The following is a 16,556-nucleotide window of genomic DNA, read 5'->3' on the forward strand; positions in this document are numbered from 1 at the left end:
CTCTGCAGAGACACCGGCCCTCCAGGAGCAGGATTGGACACCCAAACCACCATCATTGTGATCAGTGTTTGCATTTCAACAGCTCATTTGCATTTTAAAGGACACACCCCAAAACGACATTTTTTGCTTGCACCTACAAAGTGGAAATTTTTACAAGCTATAATAAATTATCTTTATCTGTTTGGTATCTTGAGCTAAAACTTCACATATCTGGGGACTCCACCTACTTATTCTACGTCTTTAAAAAAATCATAATATGACCCTTTTAACCCCTGATTAAGTATAAACAGTGTAAAAACGTGAAACTAAGCCCTATTCTTGTTATTTATTTATTTGCAATAATTCTCTCCAACACTAGATGGCGTTTGGGAGCGCTCTCTAATTTAAGCTTGTTTGATATGATAAGGAGAACTGTTCATGGTAAATTGGAAGGATCTATGTTTAAGAATTAATGTTAATTCTCAGTGGATTTAACCGGGCAATCTGAAGTTTGGTTTTCGGCAGTAGCAGTGCATGACACGAGCGCCGCGCGAGGCGGAAATTAACAGGATTCCTAATGGCGCAAATTTTGTGAGGTAAATAACTTAAAGTAAAAGTAAAAAAAAAAGTAAAAGTGTTGAACGTTGCATAAATGAGTTTGGTTAAAACGTGAGTGTAATAAAATGTAGTAGTTATGAATGTGAAAACGTGACTTTACCTGAATAAGTATGTCCGTGACGTTTTTGGTCAGTGTGGGTTCGGTTTGACCATAAAAAATGGGTTTTACACGGCAATAGGCTACTGTATAGTTTGATGGACAGACAGACAGATTTCAAATTTAATTAATATTTCATATTTTAAACTAGCGGGAGGGGTTAAGTGTTATTTCTATAAATTTGAGAGAATGTAGTTTAGATACGTGAAAAATTGTCCACAGTCTTGTATGTGAGGCAGAAAGTGATCTTGTCATGATTGATTGCCTTAACTTGCCTTCTTCGTGGTGTTTAAAAAATGTTGTTAGATAATCTTACACAGCTCCAAAAAGAGAAACCATTTTAATTAAGTTGATTATAAATTGAAACAGTGAAAGGCGAAATTATACAATATAAAAAACTATTAGTTTTAAATTGACACTATGAATATTAATTATTAAACTGACACTCATGAATATTATTATATTTGCCGTAATTAAGGCAGGTTGTAAAACAATAAGTTGTTAGATACTGAAAGCCATAGTTGAAGTTCTGGACAATGAGTACAACATGTAAAAATCTGTAGGATAAAATTGAAGGACAATTCAAATAATGAATTAAACTTTTACAGTAATCTCATTCTTTTGACTAAAATTGTGTTACACCAATAGACTGTAAAAAAGGTTACACCAATTACAAATCCAGTAAAAGTATTTTAATTTCAATTTATAAAAAAACACACATTATCTTAATAATGCACTTTTTGAAGCCTCAAATAAAAACTTGATGTCATAAATTACACAAATGTACATTTTGTTCACATTTTACTAATTTTCTGTCATTCATTTATTTATTCTTCTCAACACTAGATGGCAGTAAAGCAGCGCTCTCTTATTTGAGCCTATCTGATATGATAAAAAGAACTTCTTATTTCTAATGGCGCACATTTGTGTGGTATATTTTTGTTGTTGTTGAAAAGGTTAAACGTTGCATTCATGAGTTTTGAAAAGTAAGTACAGTAAAAATTAGTCGTTGTGAATTACTTGACAATTTACAGCGATAAATTGTCCACAGTCTCGTATGTGAGGCAGGAAGTGATGTCATGTGCAATAGATTGGTTGCCTTCTTCATGGTGTTTGAAAAATTTTGTTAGATAATATTTCACAAAAGTATTCTCATAAATAAAAATTATTTACATTTTAATTGAGTAGAAGGGAAAGGCAAAATGATACAATATAAAGAAAAAACTTTATTGGTTTTAAACTGACACACATGAATATAAAATATATTTGCCATAATTAGGGCAGGTTGTAAAACAATAATTTGTTAAATATTAAAAGATGTAAAAATCTGTATGCTATAATTAATGGACACTTCAAATTATGAATTATACTTATTATACCTAAAAGGTTACACCAATTACAAATCCAGTTAAAGTATTTGAATTTGAATTTATTTAAAAAAAACACATGTTATTTAAATTAGAAAATAGAGTTAACTGAAATCCCAAACATTACTCACGTTTTACTTTCTTCTTGAGTAAAATCAGACAGAAATATCTAATTATGTAAACAGTCACAAATAAAAACATGAAAATTGCCACCATTAAAGTGAAAATAACATCTATAGAGTGGTAAGCAATCCAGGACATTCTGAAAGATTGCGATCGTAAATGAGGCGCTCCACCGTTCCTCATGACAAACTCAATCCAGAAGACAGCACGATCAAGAGGTTTCATTGGCTGATCATGGTGAAGTCTGGACAGTCTCTGCATGCTTTCTCTGTAAGATGAATTAAACAAGACCTCCTTTAATGCATCTAAAAATACTGTTCTGTCAACAGTTGAAATATCTACAACTTTTGCTGTTCCCTTTGCTTGCATCCTGGAGAGATTGTCAGGTTGATCAAAGGCTAAAGGAAGACCCACAATAGGCACCCCATGGTAGATGGCTTCCTGAAGTCCATTGGTGCCCCCGTGTGCCACAAATACCTTAGTTTTTGGATGTCCAAGTAAGTCATTCTGAGGAAACCAGTCCACAATCAAAGTATTATTACCAAGGGTGGCAGGCCGTGGTCCTGTGTGCCTCCAGATAACTTTTTGGGGAAGCTGGGCAAAAGCTGCAGCAATCTCATCATTTAATTCACTTAAAAGCTCACCAAAAACAGTTCCCAAAGACATGATGATGACTCCATGCTCTCCAGAGCTCTGCACAAATTCCTCAAGATCAGCTGGAAGTGGCTTTGCAGGTTTGCACTGGAAGCCGCCCATATAGATGATATTTGGCATTGTGGGTCGTGGAAACTCAAAAGTGAAGTCATTTCGCATTAGCCAGATATCTGCGTTCTGTAGTAGAGAGAAGAAATCAACATCTGGACCAAAATATTTCTTGGTGAACTGTTTGTAAGGATAACCAAAGTACTTTGCATTTTTATGAAGAGTCATTATATGTATCACCACATTCATGACTCTTTGAAGGAAAGTCATCCTGTCAGTATATTTTAACCCTGTAACAGGCACATAAGAGAGGGGAGATGGAGCTATATCAAAATGTGCTTCACCAAACATGGTCCAGCGGACATTTAACACAAGCGGGAGTCCAAGACGATGTGCCACTAACACTCCACCTCCAAAAGCAGGATCAGCAAGAACAAGATCATATTTGGCATCCTCTAGTGAATTCATCAATGTCTCGTTATTAAACATTTTGGCTGTCATATCGCATATTTCCTCATGAATTTCTGCAAACCTGCCATACATCTCATCAGCAAGTGTCATTTCATTCCAAAATGTTCTTCCTTGTCTTTGGATCTTCAGTAAACGAGGGAGAAATTTCAACATGAAATCATCATCAAATTTGCCAGTATCCACAGTAATGGAGGTGTAGTAAGGAGACTGCTCTTCAATGTACCAACTACTAGATCCTCGGATCACTGTAAAACTGTGACCTTTTGAATGCAACTCCAAAATAAGGATCTTCATATTAACCCAGTGACTTCCATCCACAGGAACAACCAAAATGTTGCCTCCGTAAGATCCTGACAGAGCAGATAACAGGCCAAACAATATAAATAGACTGGCCTGATGCATCTTCATTGTCAACCTTTAATAAAAAAAAGAATATAATCTAAATTAATATGTTACAAAGTAAATGAGATTTAATAAATTACAGCAGTAAATCCACATTTCCCAGCAAGCAATTGCAGTATTTTCATTGTCTAGGTTAACTAGACTTGATAAAGTCTGACCCACTTCTAGCAAAAACACACTTGAATTTGGTTACATTTTTGAAATGGGAGATTCCATCATGTAAGCAAAGTCAACTTTTTGGTTATGGTTAATTTTGATTGATGTCTGGGCTGTGTTTGGAACATATGAAAGCATATTTGCTTGCTGGGTATTGTTTTGAAATATCATGGTTTTTGTTGCATCTATAATCCATTTTCAGGCTATAATTTGTAAAAAAACAAAAAGCTAAAGCAAAACTGGAAAAGTAAAGTTTTTCACATATTGATCATGAATGCAAAGGTGATATTAGTTGAAGAGGAGAACTTTGTAATACTGTCACTCATGGTTGTTAATAGCTTGTTGTATAATAAGACTTCAGTTTTATACAATCAAAACAAAATAAAATAAAAACATGAGTGAGTAAGTAACAGAAAACATCCTAAAAAATACATTTAATCATGCATTGGATGAAACATTATTTAATAGATGTAACCAAAAGATTTTTCCAAATAATTATAGATAGACAAATACATGCTATAATAATCGGAAAAGAAACAAAAGAAACAAGGCTGCTTTTTCTTAAGTATGCATATCACTCAAATTTCTTTTTCTTTCTGATTAAAACTAGACAAAAGTGTCTAATTATATAAACAGTCAAAAATACAAATGTAAAAAGTGTGACAAATAAAGTCAAAATAACATCTATTGAGTGGTAAGCAATCCAGGACATACTGAAAGATTGTGTTCGTAAATGAGGCGCTCCTCCATTTCTCATGACAAATTCAATCCAGAAGACGGCACGATCAAGAGGTTTCATTGGCTGATCACGGTGAAGTCTGGACAGTCTCTGCATGTTTTCTCTGTAAGATGAATTATACAAGACCTCCTTTAACGCATCTAGACATACAGTCCTGTCCAGGGTTGCAAAATCTAGAACCTTTGCTGTTCCCCTTGCTTGCATTCTGAACAGATTGTCATGTTGATCGAATATTAAAGGAAGACCCACAATAGGCACCCCATGGTAGATGGCCTCTTGAATTCCATTGGTGCCTCCATGTGCCACAAATACTTTAGTCTTGGGATGTCCAAGCAGGTCATTTTGAGGGAGCCAATCCACAAGTAATGTGTTGTTACCAAGAGTTGCAGGTTGTGGCCCTGTGTATCTCCATATAACTTTTTGAGGAAGTTGAGAAAAAGCCACAGCGATCTCATTGGTGACGTCCTGTGGAAGATGAGCAATAAGGGTTCCCAAAGACATGATGATGACTCCATGCTCTCCAGAGCTCTGCACAAATTCCTCAAGATCAGCTGGAAGTGGCTTAGCAGGTTTGCACTGGAAGCCGCCCATATAGATGATATTTGGCATTGTAGGTCTTGGAAATTCAAAAGTGAAGTCGTTTCTCATGAGCCAGATATCTGCATTCTGTAGTAAAGAGAAGAAATCAACACCTGGACCGAAATATTTCTTGGTAAACTCTTCGTAAGGATAAGCAAAGTATTTAGAATTTTTATAAAGAACAATTATATATGTCACCACATTCATGACTCTTTGAAGGAAAGTCATTTTGTCTGTAAGTTGAAACTCTGTAACAGGTACATAAGAGAGGGGAGATGGAGCTATATCAAAATGTGCTTCACCGTACGTGGTCCAACGGACATTTAACACAAGCGGGAGTCCAAGACGATGTGCCACTAACACTCCACCTCCAATGCAGGATCAGTAAGAACAAGATCATATTTGGCATCCTCTAGTGAATTCATCAATGTCTTGTTATTAAACATTTTGGCTGTCATATCGCATATTGTCTGGTGCATTTCTAATAACCTGCCATACATCTCATCAACAAGTGTCATTTCATTCCAAAATGTTCTTTCTTGTCTTTGGATCTTCAGTAAACGAGGAATAAACTTTAACATGAAATCATCATCAAATTTGCCAATATCCACAGTAATGGAGTTGTAGTAAGGAGACTGCTCTTCAATATACCAACTATCAGATCCTCGGATCACTGTAAAACTATGACCTTTTGAATGCAACTCCACAATGAGGACCTTCATATTGATCCAGTGGCTTCCACCAGCAGGAAAAACCAAAACTTTACCACCGTAAGATCCGGACAGAGCAGATAACATGCCAAACAATTTAAGAAGACTCGTATGGTGCATCTTCATTGTCATCCTTTAAAAAAAGGTTATAATCTAAATTAATATATTACAGAGTAAATAAGATTTTTCAAACTATATATATATATATATATATATATATATATATATATATATATATATATATATATATATATATATATATATATATATATAATAAAGTAGCGACAGCCGGTTGTTATCGCAGAAATAAGCCCTACATTGCGATCTTGTATCTCACTGAAGCGGCTTATTTCACAAAAACATCCGGCTCCCTGTACATTATCTTGCTTATTATTACATGGCTATTTACTTTATAAGTATTGTTAGGAACATCAAACATTTATTAAAAAAATATTTTATTTTGCACATTTTTAATGAATGCAGACCTTTGGCAAGGAAAACCTGTTTACTTTTGGTTATAAGATAAGACACAACGTTCACATTCACGTCATGAACACATTTGGTTTTATCCTTTGTAAATATAATGTAATATATGTTATTAAAAGACATATTTATATTTAATTTTTGTGCTATATTAAACTGTACCTGTCAAAATTATTTGCAGCATCTGGGTAACCATGTGCTGTTAGTTTTGAGCGATTGATAGTTGGAAAAATAACAAACCTGCAAATGTTGTGATTGGCCAATCAAAATCAAGCATTCCAACGAGCCGTGTAATAAATTCTTTTAATTAAGCATTTTTAATAAATAAAATGTTTGTTTTAACAAATTCGGACAAACCAAATTTTTAAAAAATTGTTTAGACAAACACATGCTATCAAAATCAGAAAATTTCCAGTTTGCATATCACTCACGTTTTATGTTCTTTTTGCAGTGCACCTATGGTCCGATTCATTATTTTACAGTTCCTTTGGCATGTAAGTGTGTATTAGTTCATGTTAACGATATGCAAAAGGTACAAACCCCAAAATAAACGATGATGCGAGTTATCATTTCCAATGTAAATCTCTTTTCTTGGACTACAACAAACACGGATTGTAGGCAACATTTTACTTCCTGCGATTGGTGATGTAGACAAGACCGACAATATCATAAAGCCTGTAAGTTAACTCCTGTTAGCATTGCACTAATCTTTTAAACATGGTAAAAAGCGTCACATTTCCAGCTGACATCAGAGGTATTCAGGCCATTCACAAATACTTTTTTGTCGTCTTACGCCCCATTCAGACAGCCAACGACAAGCAGTAGCAGAACGACGCGATCTCATTCATTTCAATGGAAACCTGGCGACTTCCGGCGACACGAGCGAAAGTGACCGTTGGCGACCGTATGGGCGTGTCCAGCGACGTGAGAAAGTTAAGAAAAGTTTAACTTTATGCAAATGTTGAGCTAATTTTGGGAGCGACTACCAATGAGAACGAAGCAGTGGAGTTCACGTTATCCTTCTCTCGTCAGTTACTGGAGTGGATCGTACTCATTTGTTTATGACAAGCAGATTTAGAAACGCCTCATTGAAAGAGACGAGCGACACACAGCGATAACATCACTGGCTGTCTGAACGAGGGGTTAGGATGTCCAAGCAGGTCATTTTGAGGGAGCCAATTTAGAAGTAATGTGTTGTTTCCAAGGATTACAGTTCGCGGTCCTGTGTATCTCCAAATAACTTTTTGAGGAAGTTGAGAAAAAGCCACTGATATCTCATTGGTGACATCCTGTGGAAGATGCCTAAAGACATGATGATGACTCCATCTGCACAAATTCCTCAAGATCAGCTGGAGGTGGCTTAGCAGGTTTGCACTGGAAGCTGCCCATATAGATGATATTTGGCATTGTGGGTCATGGAAAATCAAAAGCGAAATCATTTCTCATAAGCCAGATATCTGCATTCTGTAGTAGGGAGACGAAATCAACACCTTGACCAAATATTTCTAGGTGAACTCCTTGAAAGGTTAACCAAGGTACCTTGAATTTATTATTTATGTTATTTATGTCACCACATTCATGACTCTTTGACTAAATGTCATTCTGTCGGTAAATTGTAATCCTATAACAGGCACATAAAGGAAAGGAGATGGAGCTACAACTAAGTGACCCTCTCCATAACATAAACGGGAGTCCAAGATGATGTGCCACTAACACTACACCTCTAAAAGCAGGGTCAGCAAGAACAAGATCATACTTGGCATCCTCCAGTGAATTCATCAAGGTCTCATCATCAAATATCCTTGCTGTCATATTGCACACTTCTGCCGAAAACTTTTTCAACAAGAGCCATTTCCATCCAGAATTATCTTCCTGCTCTCATGTTTTACGTTTTAAATTACACCTCAGTGCCAGCGTGAGCAGAACGCTAATCCAGTAGCTCCGTACAGGCAGAATTGTTTTTGCTAAGTGTGTTTAAAGTACTTTTTAGTTTCAAGTTTTTAACTTTATATAGCCCATGGAAATTTATGGACAAAGCAGGAAACAACTCGTTTACTCAAGGGAGAAACTGCTTTCACTACAAACAATGGGAAGAGCTGGCATTTTTCATCACATACCTTAGGAGTTGAAAAAGAGGCGGCAAGGCTGCAGAGCCGGAGTGAAGGTGAAGGTTAGGCTAACGGCTAAGCGGTGGAAGTATAAGCCCTCGGTTCCGTCAATAGTGATGAGGAATGTAAATTGTCTGACCAAGACGGATGAACTGGCTGCCCTTGTGAAGACGGAGAGGATGTTCAGGGAGGGAGTGCAGTTTGTTTTGCCCCTCCGAAACCTAGCTAACTCAGAACACCCCCTACGGTAATGTGGATCTATCAGGATTTGCTACAGTGAGAGCGGATCGGGATTTCAAGCGCAGCGGTAAAAGCAAAAAAGGGGGACTCGCACTGTTTATTAACAACAGATGGTGCAACCATATGCCTAGAGAGTTTTCCTACTCCATTGTTGTGTACATACCACCGCAAGCGCATGCAGAGACTGCGCATGACGTAATCCACTCCACCATTGCGAAACTGCAAACACAACATCCGAAAGCTTTTATTGCTATCTCTGGGGATTTTAATCACATGACACTGGATTCTACACAGTCAGACTTTCATCAGTTTGTAAGCTGCCCTGCTAGGAAGAACAAGACTTTAGATCTACTGTATGCAAACGTGAGGGAAGCTTACACTGCTACTCATCTACCCCCATTAGGAAAGTCTGATCATAACTTGGTCCTGCTCACACCTTAGTATAAACCACTGATACAGAGGCAGTCCATATCCAAAAGTTCATTCAGGAAATGGTCACCTGAGGCAGCGGAGGCTCTGAGAGACTGTTTTGAATGTACTTATTGGAGCATTTTGCAGGGAGTTCACAGCGAGGATATTAAGGAGGTCACTCATTGCACTACTAATTATATGAACTTCTGCATGGACGTGGTGGTTCCAACTAGAACTGTATGCTGCTTTCCCAATAACAAACCGTGGATCACCAATAATTTAAAGAATATCCAGAATAGGAAGAAAAGAGCATTTAAGGATGGTACAGTAACAGAGGTTAGCTGAAGCGCATACAGGGGGAGCTTAAGGTCCACCTGAGAGAGGTGAAGGAAGTGGTGGTATGAAAACCATCACAGGCTGTAAGATGAAGAGCAGTATTACAGGAAATGGGGACGCTGGGAAAGTAAATGTCATGAAGACTTTTGAACGGCTGCTGCTCCATGTCCTCAGACCTCAGGTACACCATACACAAGATCCACTGCAGTTTGGATACCAGGAGAAGATGGGAGTAGAGGATGCTGTCCTCTATCTACTTCATAGGGCTTATTCACATCTGGATAGCGAAAAGGGGCTCTGTGAGAATGTAGTTTTTTTATTTTTCTAGTGCCTTTGACACCATCTGGCTGCTACTGTTGAGAGAAAAGCTGACAGAGATGATGGTGGACCCACTATTGGTGATATGGATTACGGACTACCTCACAGAGAGACCACAATACGTCAGACTGAAGGGTTGTATATCAGAGACAGTAGTCAGCAGGATTGGAGTGCCACAGGGAACCGTGCTCTCTCCTGTCCTCTTCACCCTGTACACATCTGACCTCCAGTATAACTCTGAGCTCTGTCATATGCAGAAATACTCAGATGATACTCTGATAGTTGGTTGTGTCAGGGATGAACAGGAGGGGGAGTACAGGGTGGTGTGAGGGTCAATCATCTGCAGCTAAACTTGTCCAAGACCAAGGAACTAGTAGTGGACTTCAGAAGGAAGAAACCAAATTTCCAGCCTGTGTCCATTGAGGGAGCTGATGTGGAGGTAGTGAGGACTTATAAATATCTGGGCTTCAACAGGTTGACAAGCTAGATTGGATTGCAAATATGGACTCTCTCTGCAGAAAAGGGCAGAGCCGTCTGTATTTCTTGAGAAGGCTAGGGTCCTTCAAAATCTGCAAAAAACTACTGCATATGTTTTACCAGTCTGTGGTGGCCAGCGTCCTCTTTTATGGTGTAGTTTGTTGGGGAGGAAACAGTAAGAAGAGAGATGCTGGCAGACTGGACAGACTGGTAAGGAGAGCTGGCTCAGTAGTAGGGTCAGAAGTGGATTCACTGGTGACAGTGGCAGAAAGAAAGACCCTGGACAAATTGCTGTCCATATTGGACAACGCACACCATCCCCTGCATCTGTTTTGCAGTACATGAGGAAGAAACTTCAACATGAAATCATTGTTAAATTTATCAATATCCAAAGTAATGTGTGTAAAACTGTAAAACTATGACCTTTCGAATGCAACTCAACAATGAGGACCTTCATATTAATCCAATAGCTTTGCCACCGTAAGATACTGATAGAAAAGAGAACATAATGAACAAACCAATAATTTTGGAAAATGCATTTTCTTTCACAACCTTTAACAGAAAGAATATCATATAAATTAATATGTTATAGAGTAAAAGGTATTTTATAAATGTCAATGATGAAGATAATTTTATTAGTATCATAAGATAAAATACAATCAAATGTTTGAACTATAAACTTTAAGCAAAATATGTAATTCTTCCCAACCATAACCAATTTGCAGCATCTACCTGGATGAAGCGACGACAGCTATACTGCACCAGACCGTCCACTATTATTGGTGAAGAGAAGACATAGCCAGTAAATATGGGGACGATTAGTAGGCCAATTGGAAAATTTGGCCAGGTTGCCAGGGTAAACCCCTACTTTTTTCCAAAGTACATCTTGGGATTTTTAACAAACCACAGAGATGCCAGGACCTCGGTTTAACCTCTCATCTGAAGGACAGTGCTTAACAACAGTGTAGTGTCCCCATTACTATACTTGGGACCACAAGGTGAGCACTCCCTACTGGTCTCACTGACACCAAACCTAGTTTTCCCAGGAGGTCTCCCATCCAGATACTGATGAGGTTTAACCCTGCGTAGCTCAATTAAGCAACAAGGCTTGGACAACTGGGTGACACAGTCTTACCATGCATGACAGCTTGGAGTGATAATGTATTTTGTGCATATAACCTTTTCCCTTGTCTTTATGATGTTCAAAGGACTTTTTAAATAGTAAATGCTACACGCTGATAAAGATAAGCAATTACTTTAGCTAATATTTACCAACCAACAACAATCATTTGTAAGTATAACACCAGTGGTTCAGCTCTAAACAGTCAGTTTAAGATTCAAAAACACACCTGATGAGACAAAATTTGATCTGAATTATAATTTTAATACTATTGTTTGGATTTCTAGATTTGTGTACAACATTCCAAAAACATTATGGTCATCTCAGACGATCTACATATTTTATTTCCAGTTCGTGTATCACTCATGTTTTACTTTCTTTCTGAATAAAGCTCGCAAAATAAATCTTAATGCATATATTGCAAAAAATACAAAAATGAAAACCACCACCATTAAAGTCAAAATAACATCTATGGAGTGGTAAGCGATCCAGGACATTCTGAAAGATTGTGTTCGTAAATGAGGAGCTCCACCGTTCCTCATGACAAACTCAATCCAGAAGACGGCACGATCAAGAGGTTTCATTGGCTGATCACGGTGAAGTCTGGACAGTCTTTGCATGTTCTCTCTGTAAGATGAATTATACAAGACCTCCTTTAATCCTTCTAGAAATACTGTTCTGTCAACAGTTGAAATATCTACAATTTTTGCTGTACCCTTTGCTTCCATTCTGAACAGATTGTCAGGTTGATCAAAAACTAAAGGGAGACCCAAAATAGGCACCCCATGGTAAATGGCTTCCTGAATTCCATTGGTGCCACCATGTGCCACAAATACTTTAGTCTTGGGATGTCCAAGCAGGTCATTTTGAGGGAGCCAATCCACAAGTAATGTGTTGTTTCCAAGAGTTTCAGGTCGCGGCCCTGTGTATCTCCAAATAACTTTTTGAGGAAGTTGAGAAAAAGCCACCGCTATCTCATTGGTGACATCCTGTGGAAGATGAGCAATAAGGGTTCCCAAAGACATGATGATGACTCCATGCTCCCCAGAGCTCTGCACAAATTCCTCAAGATCAGCTGGAAGCGGCTTTGCAGGTTTGCATTGGAAGCCGCCCATATAGATCACATTTGGCATTGTTGGTCTTGGAAACTCAAAAGTAAAGTCATTTCTCATAAGCCAGATATCTGCATTCTGTAGTAGGGAGATGATATCAACATCGGGACCAAAATGTTTGCTACAGAAGGAATTGTAGCAGGGTTTGGACACTATTGCAGACTGAATCAGGGTAAAAATGTAACTCAAAACATTCTTCACCCGTTGGAGAAATGTCATCTTATCGGTTAACTTCGCTCCTGGGATAGGAACGTAAGATAAAGGAGAAGGAGCAATTACAAAATGCCCCTCTCCGAAAATCGTCCACCGAACGTTAAAAACCAGAGGAATGTTAAATTTGTGAGCTAGTATTGAGCCACCACCAGCAGCCGGGTCTGACAAAACCACATCAAATTTTGCATCTCGGATCAATGTCATCATGTCTTCATCTTCAAACATTCTCTCCATCATATGAACCATTTCTTCATACACGCTTTTAAATTGAATGGTAATTTCATACTCCAGTTGAATTTGGTTCCAAAAGGAATTTCCTTCTCTTTGGATTTTCAAGAGCTGGCCGATCAATGAATTTAAAAACTCCTCGTCGAACCCTCCTGTGTTTGGAATGGTGAGAGAATTGTAAAAAGGTGACTCTGTCTTGATATACCAGCTGTTAGAAGGTCTCAACACTGTTATATTGTGTCCTCTGCTATACAGTTCCTCAATAAGGACCTTCATGTTCACCCAGTGACTTCCGTCTAGTGGACACACCAACACTTTACCACCATCTGCCCCAAGCAATGCGCTTAACAGTGTCAGCAAACTGACACAGACTGAATGATGCATCTTCATACACAACCTTTAATGAAAGATCATGATAAAATAGAAATAAATGAAATAAAGACAACAAACGTATAAAATTAACAAAAGCAAATAGGGAGGGAAGTTCTTATTCATCTTATTTAACATCATAGGTACCAGGTTGTTGTTATAGTTATAAAAATTCAAAAATTGTAATATTTTGATTAAGTTTTCTTAAAAGTCGCTCTAGATTAAAAAGTAGTGTTTAACTCTTTCCCCGCCATTGACGAGTTATCTCATCAATTAAGAGAAAACATTTGCATAAAAAAATGCTGATTAATTTTTATGTTAGTCTGCAATAACGCAATTATGCACTAGATCCACAATGCAAAAAATGATTTTCAGTACAAATATCTAAAAATTCTTAAATTAAGATGCTTTTTCTTGATGAGCAAAATGACACAAGAAAATACGTCTAGTTTTTAGACCAAAAATATCAAGTTTAAGTGATTTTGTGCATAAAACAAGCTAAAAAATCTGCCAATGGGGTAAGCAAAAAATTTTCAACAATTTGTTTTCTTAAACACTAAATTCAAGAAAAATTTGGTCTAATATTTCTGGTCTAAAAACTAGACTTATTTTCTTGGGTCGTTTTTCTCATCAAGAAAAAGTATCTTAATTTAAGAATTTTTACTAAAAACAAGGCAAAAATACTAAGAATTTTTTTTCTTGAAAATAATTTTTTGCAGTGCACTTACTCAATTTATGAAAAAATTGAAGCCAAAATGTTATTTACTAATTTTAAACTCTGTGTATGTTTTCATTATCGTTCTGAATCTGATCTCTACAAAAACTTCCTTCACAAAAATGCAAATATTTCAGCTTTTTGCTAAAAAAAAATATTTTTAAAGAATTATTTATTATTCTTATTATTAAAACCAATATTTAAGAGTTTATAAGCAGAGAAAAATATGGATAGGATGAAACTTTTTTTGTTTATTGTTAGTTTGAAAGCAGAGTGTCTGTTATTTAATTTAATATATTTGTATGTTTATATATTTTTTTTCCTGAAAGGCATTTTGTGAAGCATTTGTGAAAATCACAAAACATGCTGATGGGCAACTTTTAAAAAAATGGCTGGATGGTAATGAGTTAATTGTGATTAGAGTCTTATACTTGTTTACATCACCGTAGTCATTTTATTTTATAATGATTTTCAACACTTTTAAAATTTTGTCATTAATTATACTCCATTCCACACCCATCTATCCCTGCTGTTGCATGCGTGTGCTATGTCGGAGACTAAAAGTACCCTCTCTATTTTTATTAATCAAAATTAATGTGTTCAAAAGATGAACGAAGATCTTACGACTGTAGTATGACATGAGTCTGTTTATCTTCTTTTCATTTTGTAAAACAAACAGCAAATGTTATTTCGTTTTAAAGTTTAAAAAAAAACCAACAACTACAACAACAAAATAAAGCCAAAGGAATCAGCTAGCTATATTATATGGCTTATAACTTATAAAATCAAGTTGAAATTGTTTAACCTAATTTTTTTAAGTTAAGGTATAAAAATATATATTGATTTGTTATGTAGCCTAATGTTATATTAACATTCTGTACAACATAATTTGATTTAGTGATAAATAACAAATGTAAACAACTCAAATCAACGATTTGCACATTTAAATCCTATTAAAAATATTCAGAAGATATTTCAAACCTCACCTGAGAACATGCACTTGAACTCCTTGAAATTCACCTCAGGAGTTTAAATCCTCAGTATTTATTATGCTGCTTTACAAGCCTTTCTAAACGTATTTGGGGTAAAGGTTCTTTTAATGAGTGAGGCAAAACCCTATCAGGTGCTTTTGGGCGGGGACAGTTGATAAATGCTAATATAATAGGGTTCAAAGATCATGTTCCACAACCAGCAAAACATCAGATGGGAAAAAAACGAATAATTATTATTCTTCGATTTTGTGTTACACAAGTCCATACGATCAGATCAAATCTCTGCTCTCTTGCTTTGTCTTTATGATCTTTAATCTTTACAATCTACTGAGAACATTCCAGTGGAGCACTGAACTAAATGGGTGCATTTAGTGATATTGTTTAAGCTGGTTATGTAACAGGCAGAATGAATGGAGGGAAATTCAAGCCGGGTTTAAATCTGACGTCTGTACTGTGATTCATGGACGGACCATCCAACAGTGTAAGATGATAACCAATACAGAAAAAATGGACAATGTACAAAGTGTAACACAATACCATTAAACTTTGCATGAGGTCACATTAGCACCTATAACCTTTTAAAAGTCCACATATGTTCTTTTTGAAAAAAGTATATGCTATATGTAGATATTTTTGACTGACAGATCATCTCAAGACCCACTAATTAAAAAAAACCCACATTCGTTTCCTTTCAGTATTTTTTTATTTTTCTTGTCAAAGGATTAAGTTTAATTGCAATATTACAATACCTTATGGAGGGCTGCACGATTATGGCAAAAATCATAACTGTTTATTACTTCCCACCCAATATATTCCAATTGCTATTAGTAATGTTGAATAACAAGTCGAAAATCACAGCACAGCAGCCAACGGGCAAACCTGAAGGGCATGCCTGCCCACTTTGATAAACATTCCCAATGTTTGATCACATAAATTATTTATGAAAGTATTGATTTTTATTGATTTGACCGACCCTGGGGTCAAATTTTTATCCCTACCACTTTTCAAAACAAAGTTACGCCACCTCCTGTAAGAATGGCAAACACTGACAACACGTAGCTGCGAAAAAAATGATATTGCAAATTCTATAATCTTCCTTTTTGGATTGGCACCGCAACGCTGAAGAACATCATATGGACATGCACCAAATCAAGACAGACAATTAAAGATATTATAAAGATTTGAGTCCTAATAAATGTAAGGCAGTTGGCCCTCTTGTGGCTGCCCTTTGGTGTTATCATTCATGTTAACTTAATAACCTGGAAACAAAAGATAAGATTGCAGGGCTCCAGACTAACTTTTTTCACTAGGAGCACAGTGGCCCCCAACTGAAAATTTTAGGGGCGCAACCAGAAAATTTAGGGGCACACACCGTAAATCAACATGCTAACCAAATATTCACATTTCTACAAATTTCCACTGTATTACTAATAAATACTTGATGATAGATGCAGAAATTACAATGTGCTGTTTCAAATTCAGTGTCACATT

The 16,556-nt window shown here is 36.6% G+C and overlaps 2 protein-coding genes and 2 pseudogenes across 3 annotated transcripts; all 4 read right to left on the bottom strand.

The window, feature by feature from the left end:
• Positions 1 to 1,928: 1,928 nt before the first annotated feature.
• On the bottom strand, positions 1,929 to 15,163 carry LOC135781482 (UDP-glucuronosyltransferase 2A2-like). 2 transcript variants are annotated; one of them, XM_065291986.2, is made up of 2 exons: positions 15,060 to 15,163; positions 1,929 to 3,772 (listed from the first exon to the last, which is right to left on the bottom strand). In XM_065291986.2, the coding sequence occupies exon 2, from the start codon at positions 3,763 to 3,765 to the stop codon at positions 2,185 to 2,187; it is 1,581 nt and encodes a 526-aa protein (XP_065148058.1). In that variant the 5' UTR covers positions 3,766 to 3,772; positions 15,060 to 15,163; the 3' UTR covers positions 1,929 to 2,184. The 2 variants fall into 2 exon arrangements, with proteins under 2 accessions (XP_065148058.1, XP_065148059.1); XM_065291987.2 differs by lacking the exon at positions 15,060 to 15,163 and adding an exon at positions 8,544 to 9,611.
• On the bottom strand, positions 3,786 to 15,157 carry LOC135781480 (UDP-glucuronosyltransferase 2C1 pseudogene; annotated as a pseudogene).
• LOC135780842 (UDP-glucuronosyltransferase 2A3-like) lies at positions 7,512 to 8,529 on the bottom strand (annotated as a pseudogene).
• Positions 9,770 to 15,171, bottom strand: LOC135781481 (UDP-glucuronosyltransferase 2C1). Its single transcript, XM_065291985.2, has 2 exons — positions 15,060 to 15,171; positions 9,770 to 13,386 (listed from the first exon to the last, which is right to left on the bottom strand). Exon 2 carries the CDS (start codon positions 13,377 to 13,379, stop codon positions 11,796 to 11,798), a length of 1,584 nt encoding a protein of 527 aa, XP_065148057.1. The 5' UTR covers positions 13,380 to 13,386; positions 15,060 to 15,171; the 3' UTR covers positions 9,770 to 11,795.
• Between the last annotated feature and the right edge of the window lie 1,385 nt (positions 15,172 to 16,556).

The sequence above is a fragment of the Paramisgurnus dabryanus genome, chromosome 23, assembly GCF_030506205.2.
Source record: "Paramisgurnus dabryanus chromosome 23, PD_genome_1.1, whole genome shotgun sequence".
NCBI lineage: Eukaryota > Metazoa > Chordata > Actinopteri > Cypriniformes > Cobitidae > Paramisgurnus > Paramisgurnus dabryanus.

Excerpts from the sequence above, each read along its gene's own strand:
- LOC135781482 (XM_065291986.2), bottom strand. The coding sequence starts at position 3,765 with ATGAAGATGCATCAGGCCAGTCTATTTATATTGTTTGGCCTGTTATCT.
- LOC135781481 (XM_065291985.2), bottom strand. The coding sequence starts at position 13,379 with ATGAAGATGCATCATTCAGTCTGTGTCAGTTTGCTGACACTGTTAAGC.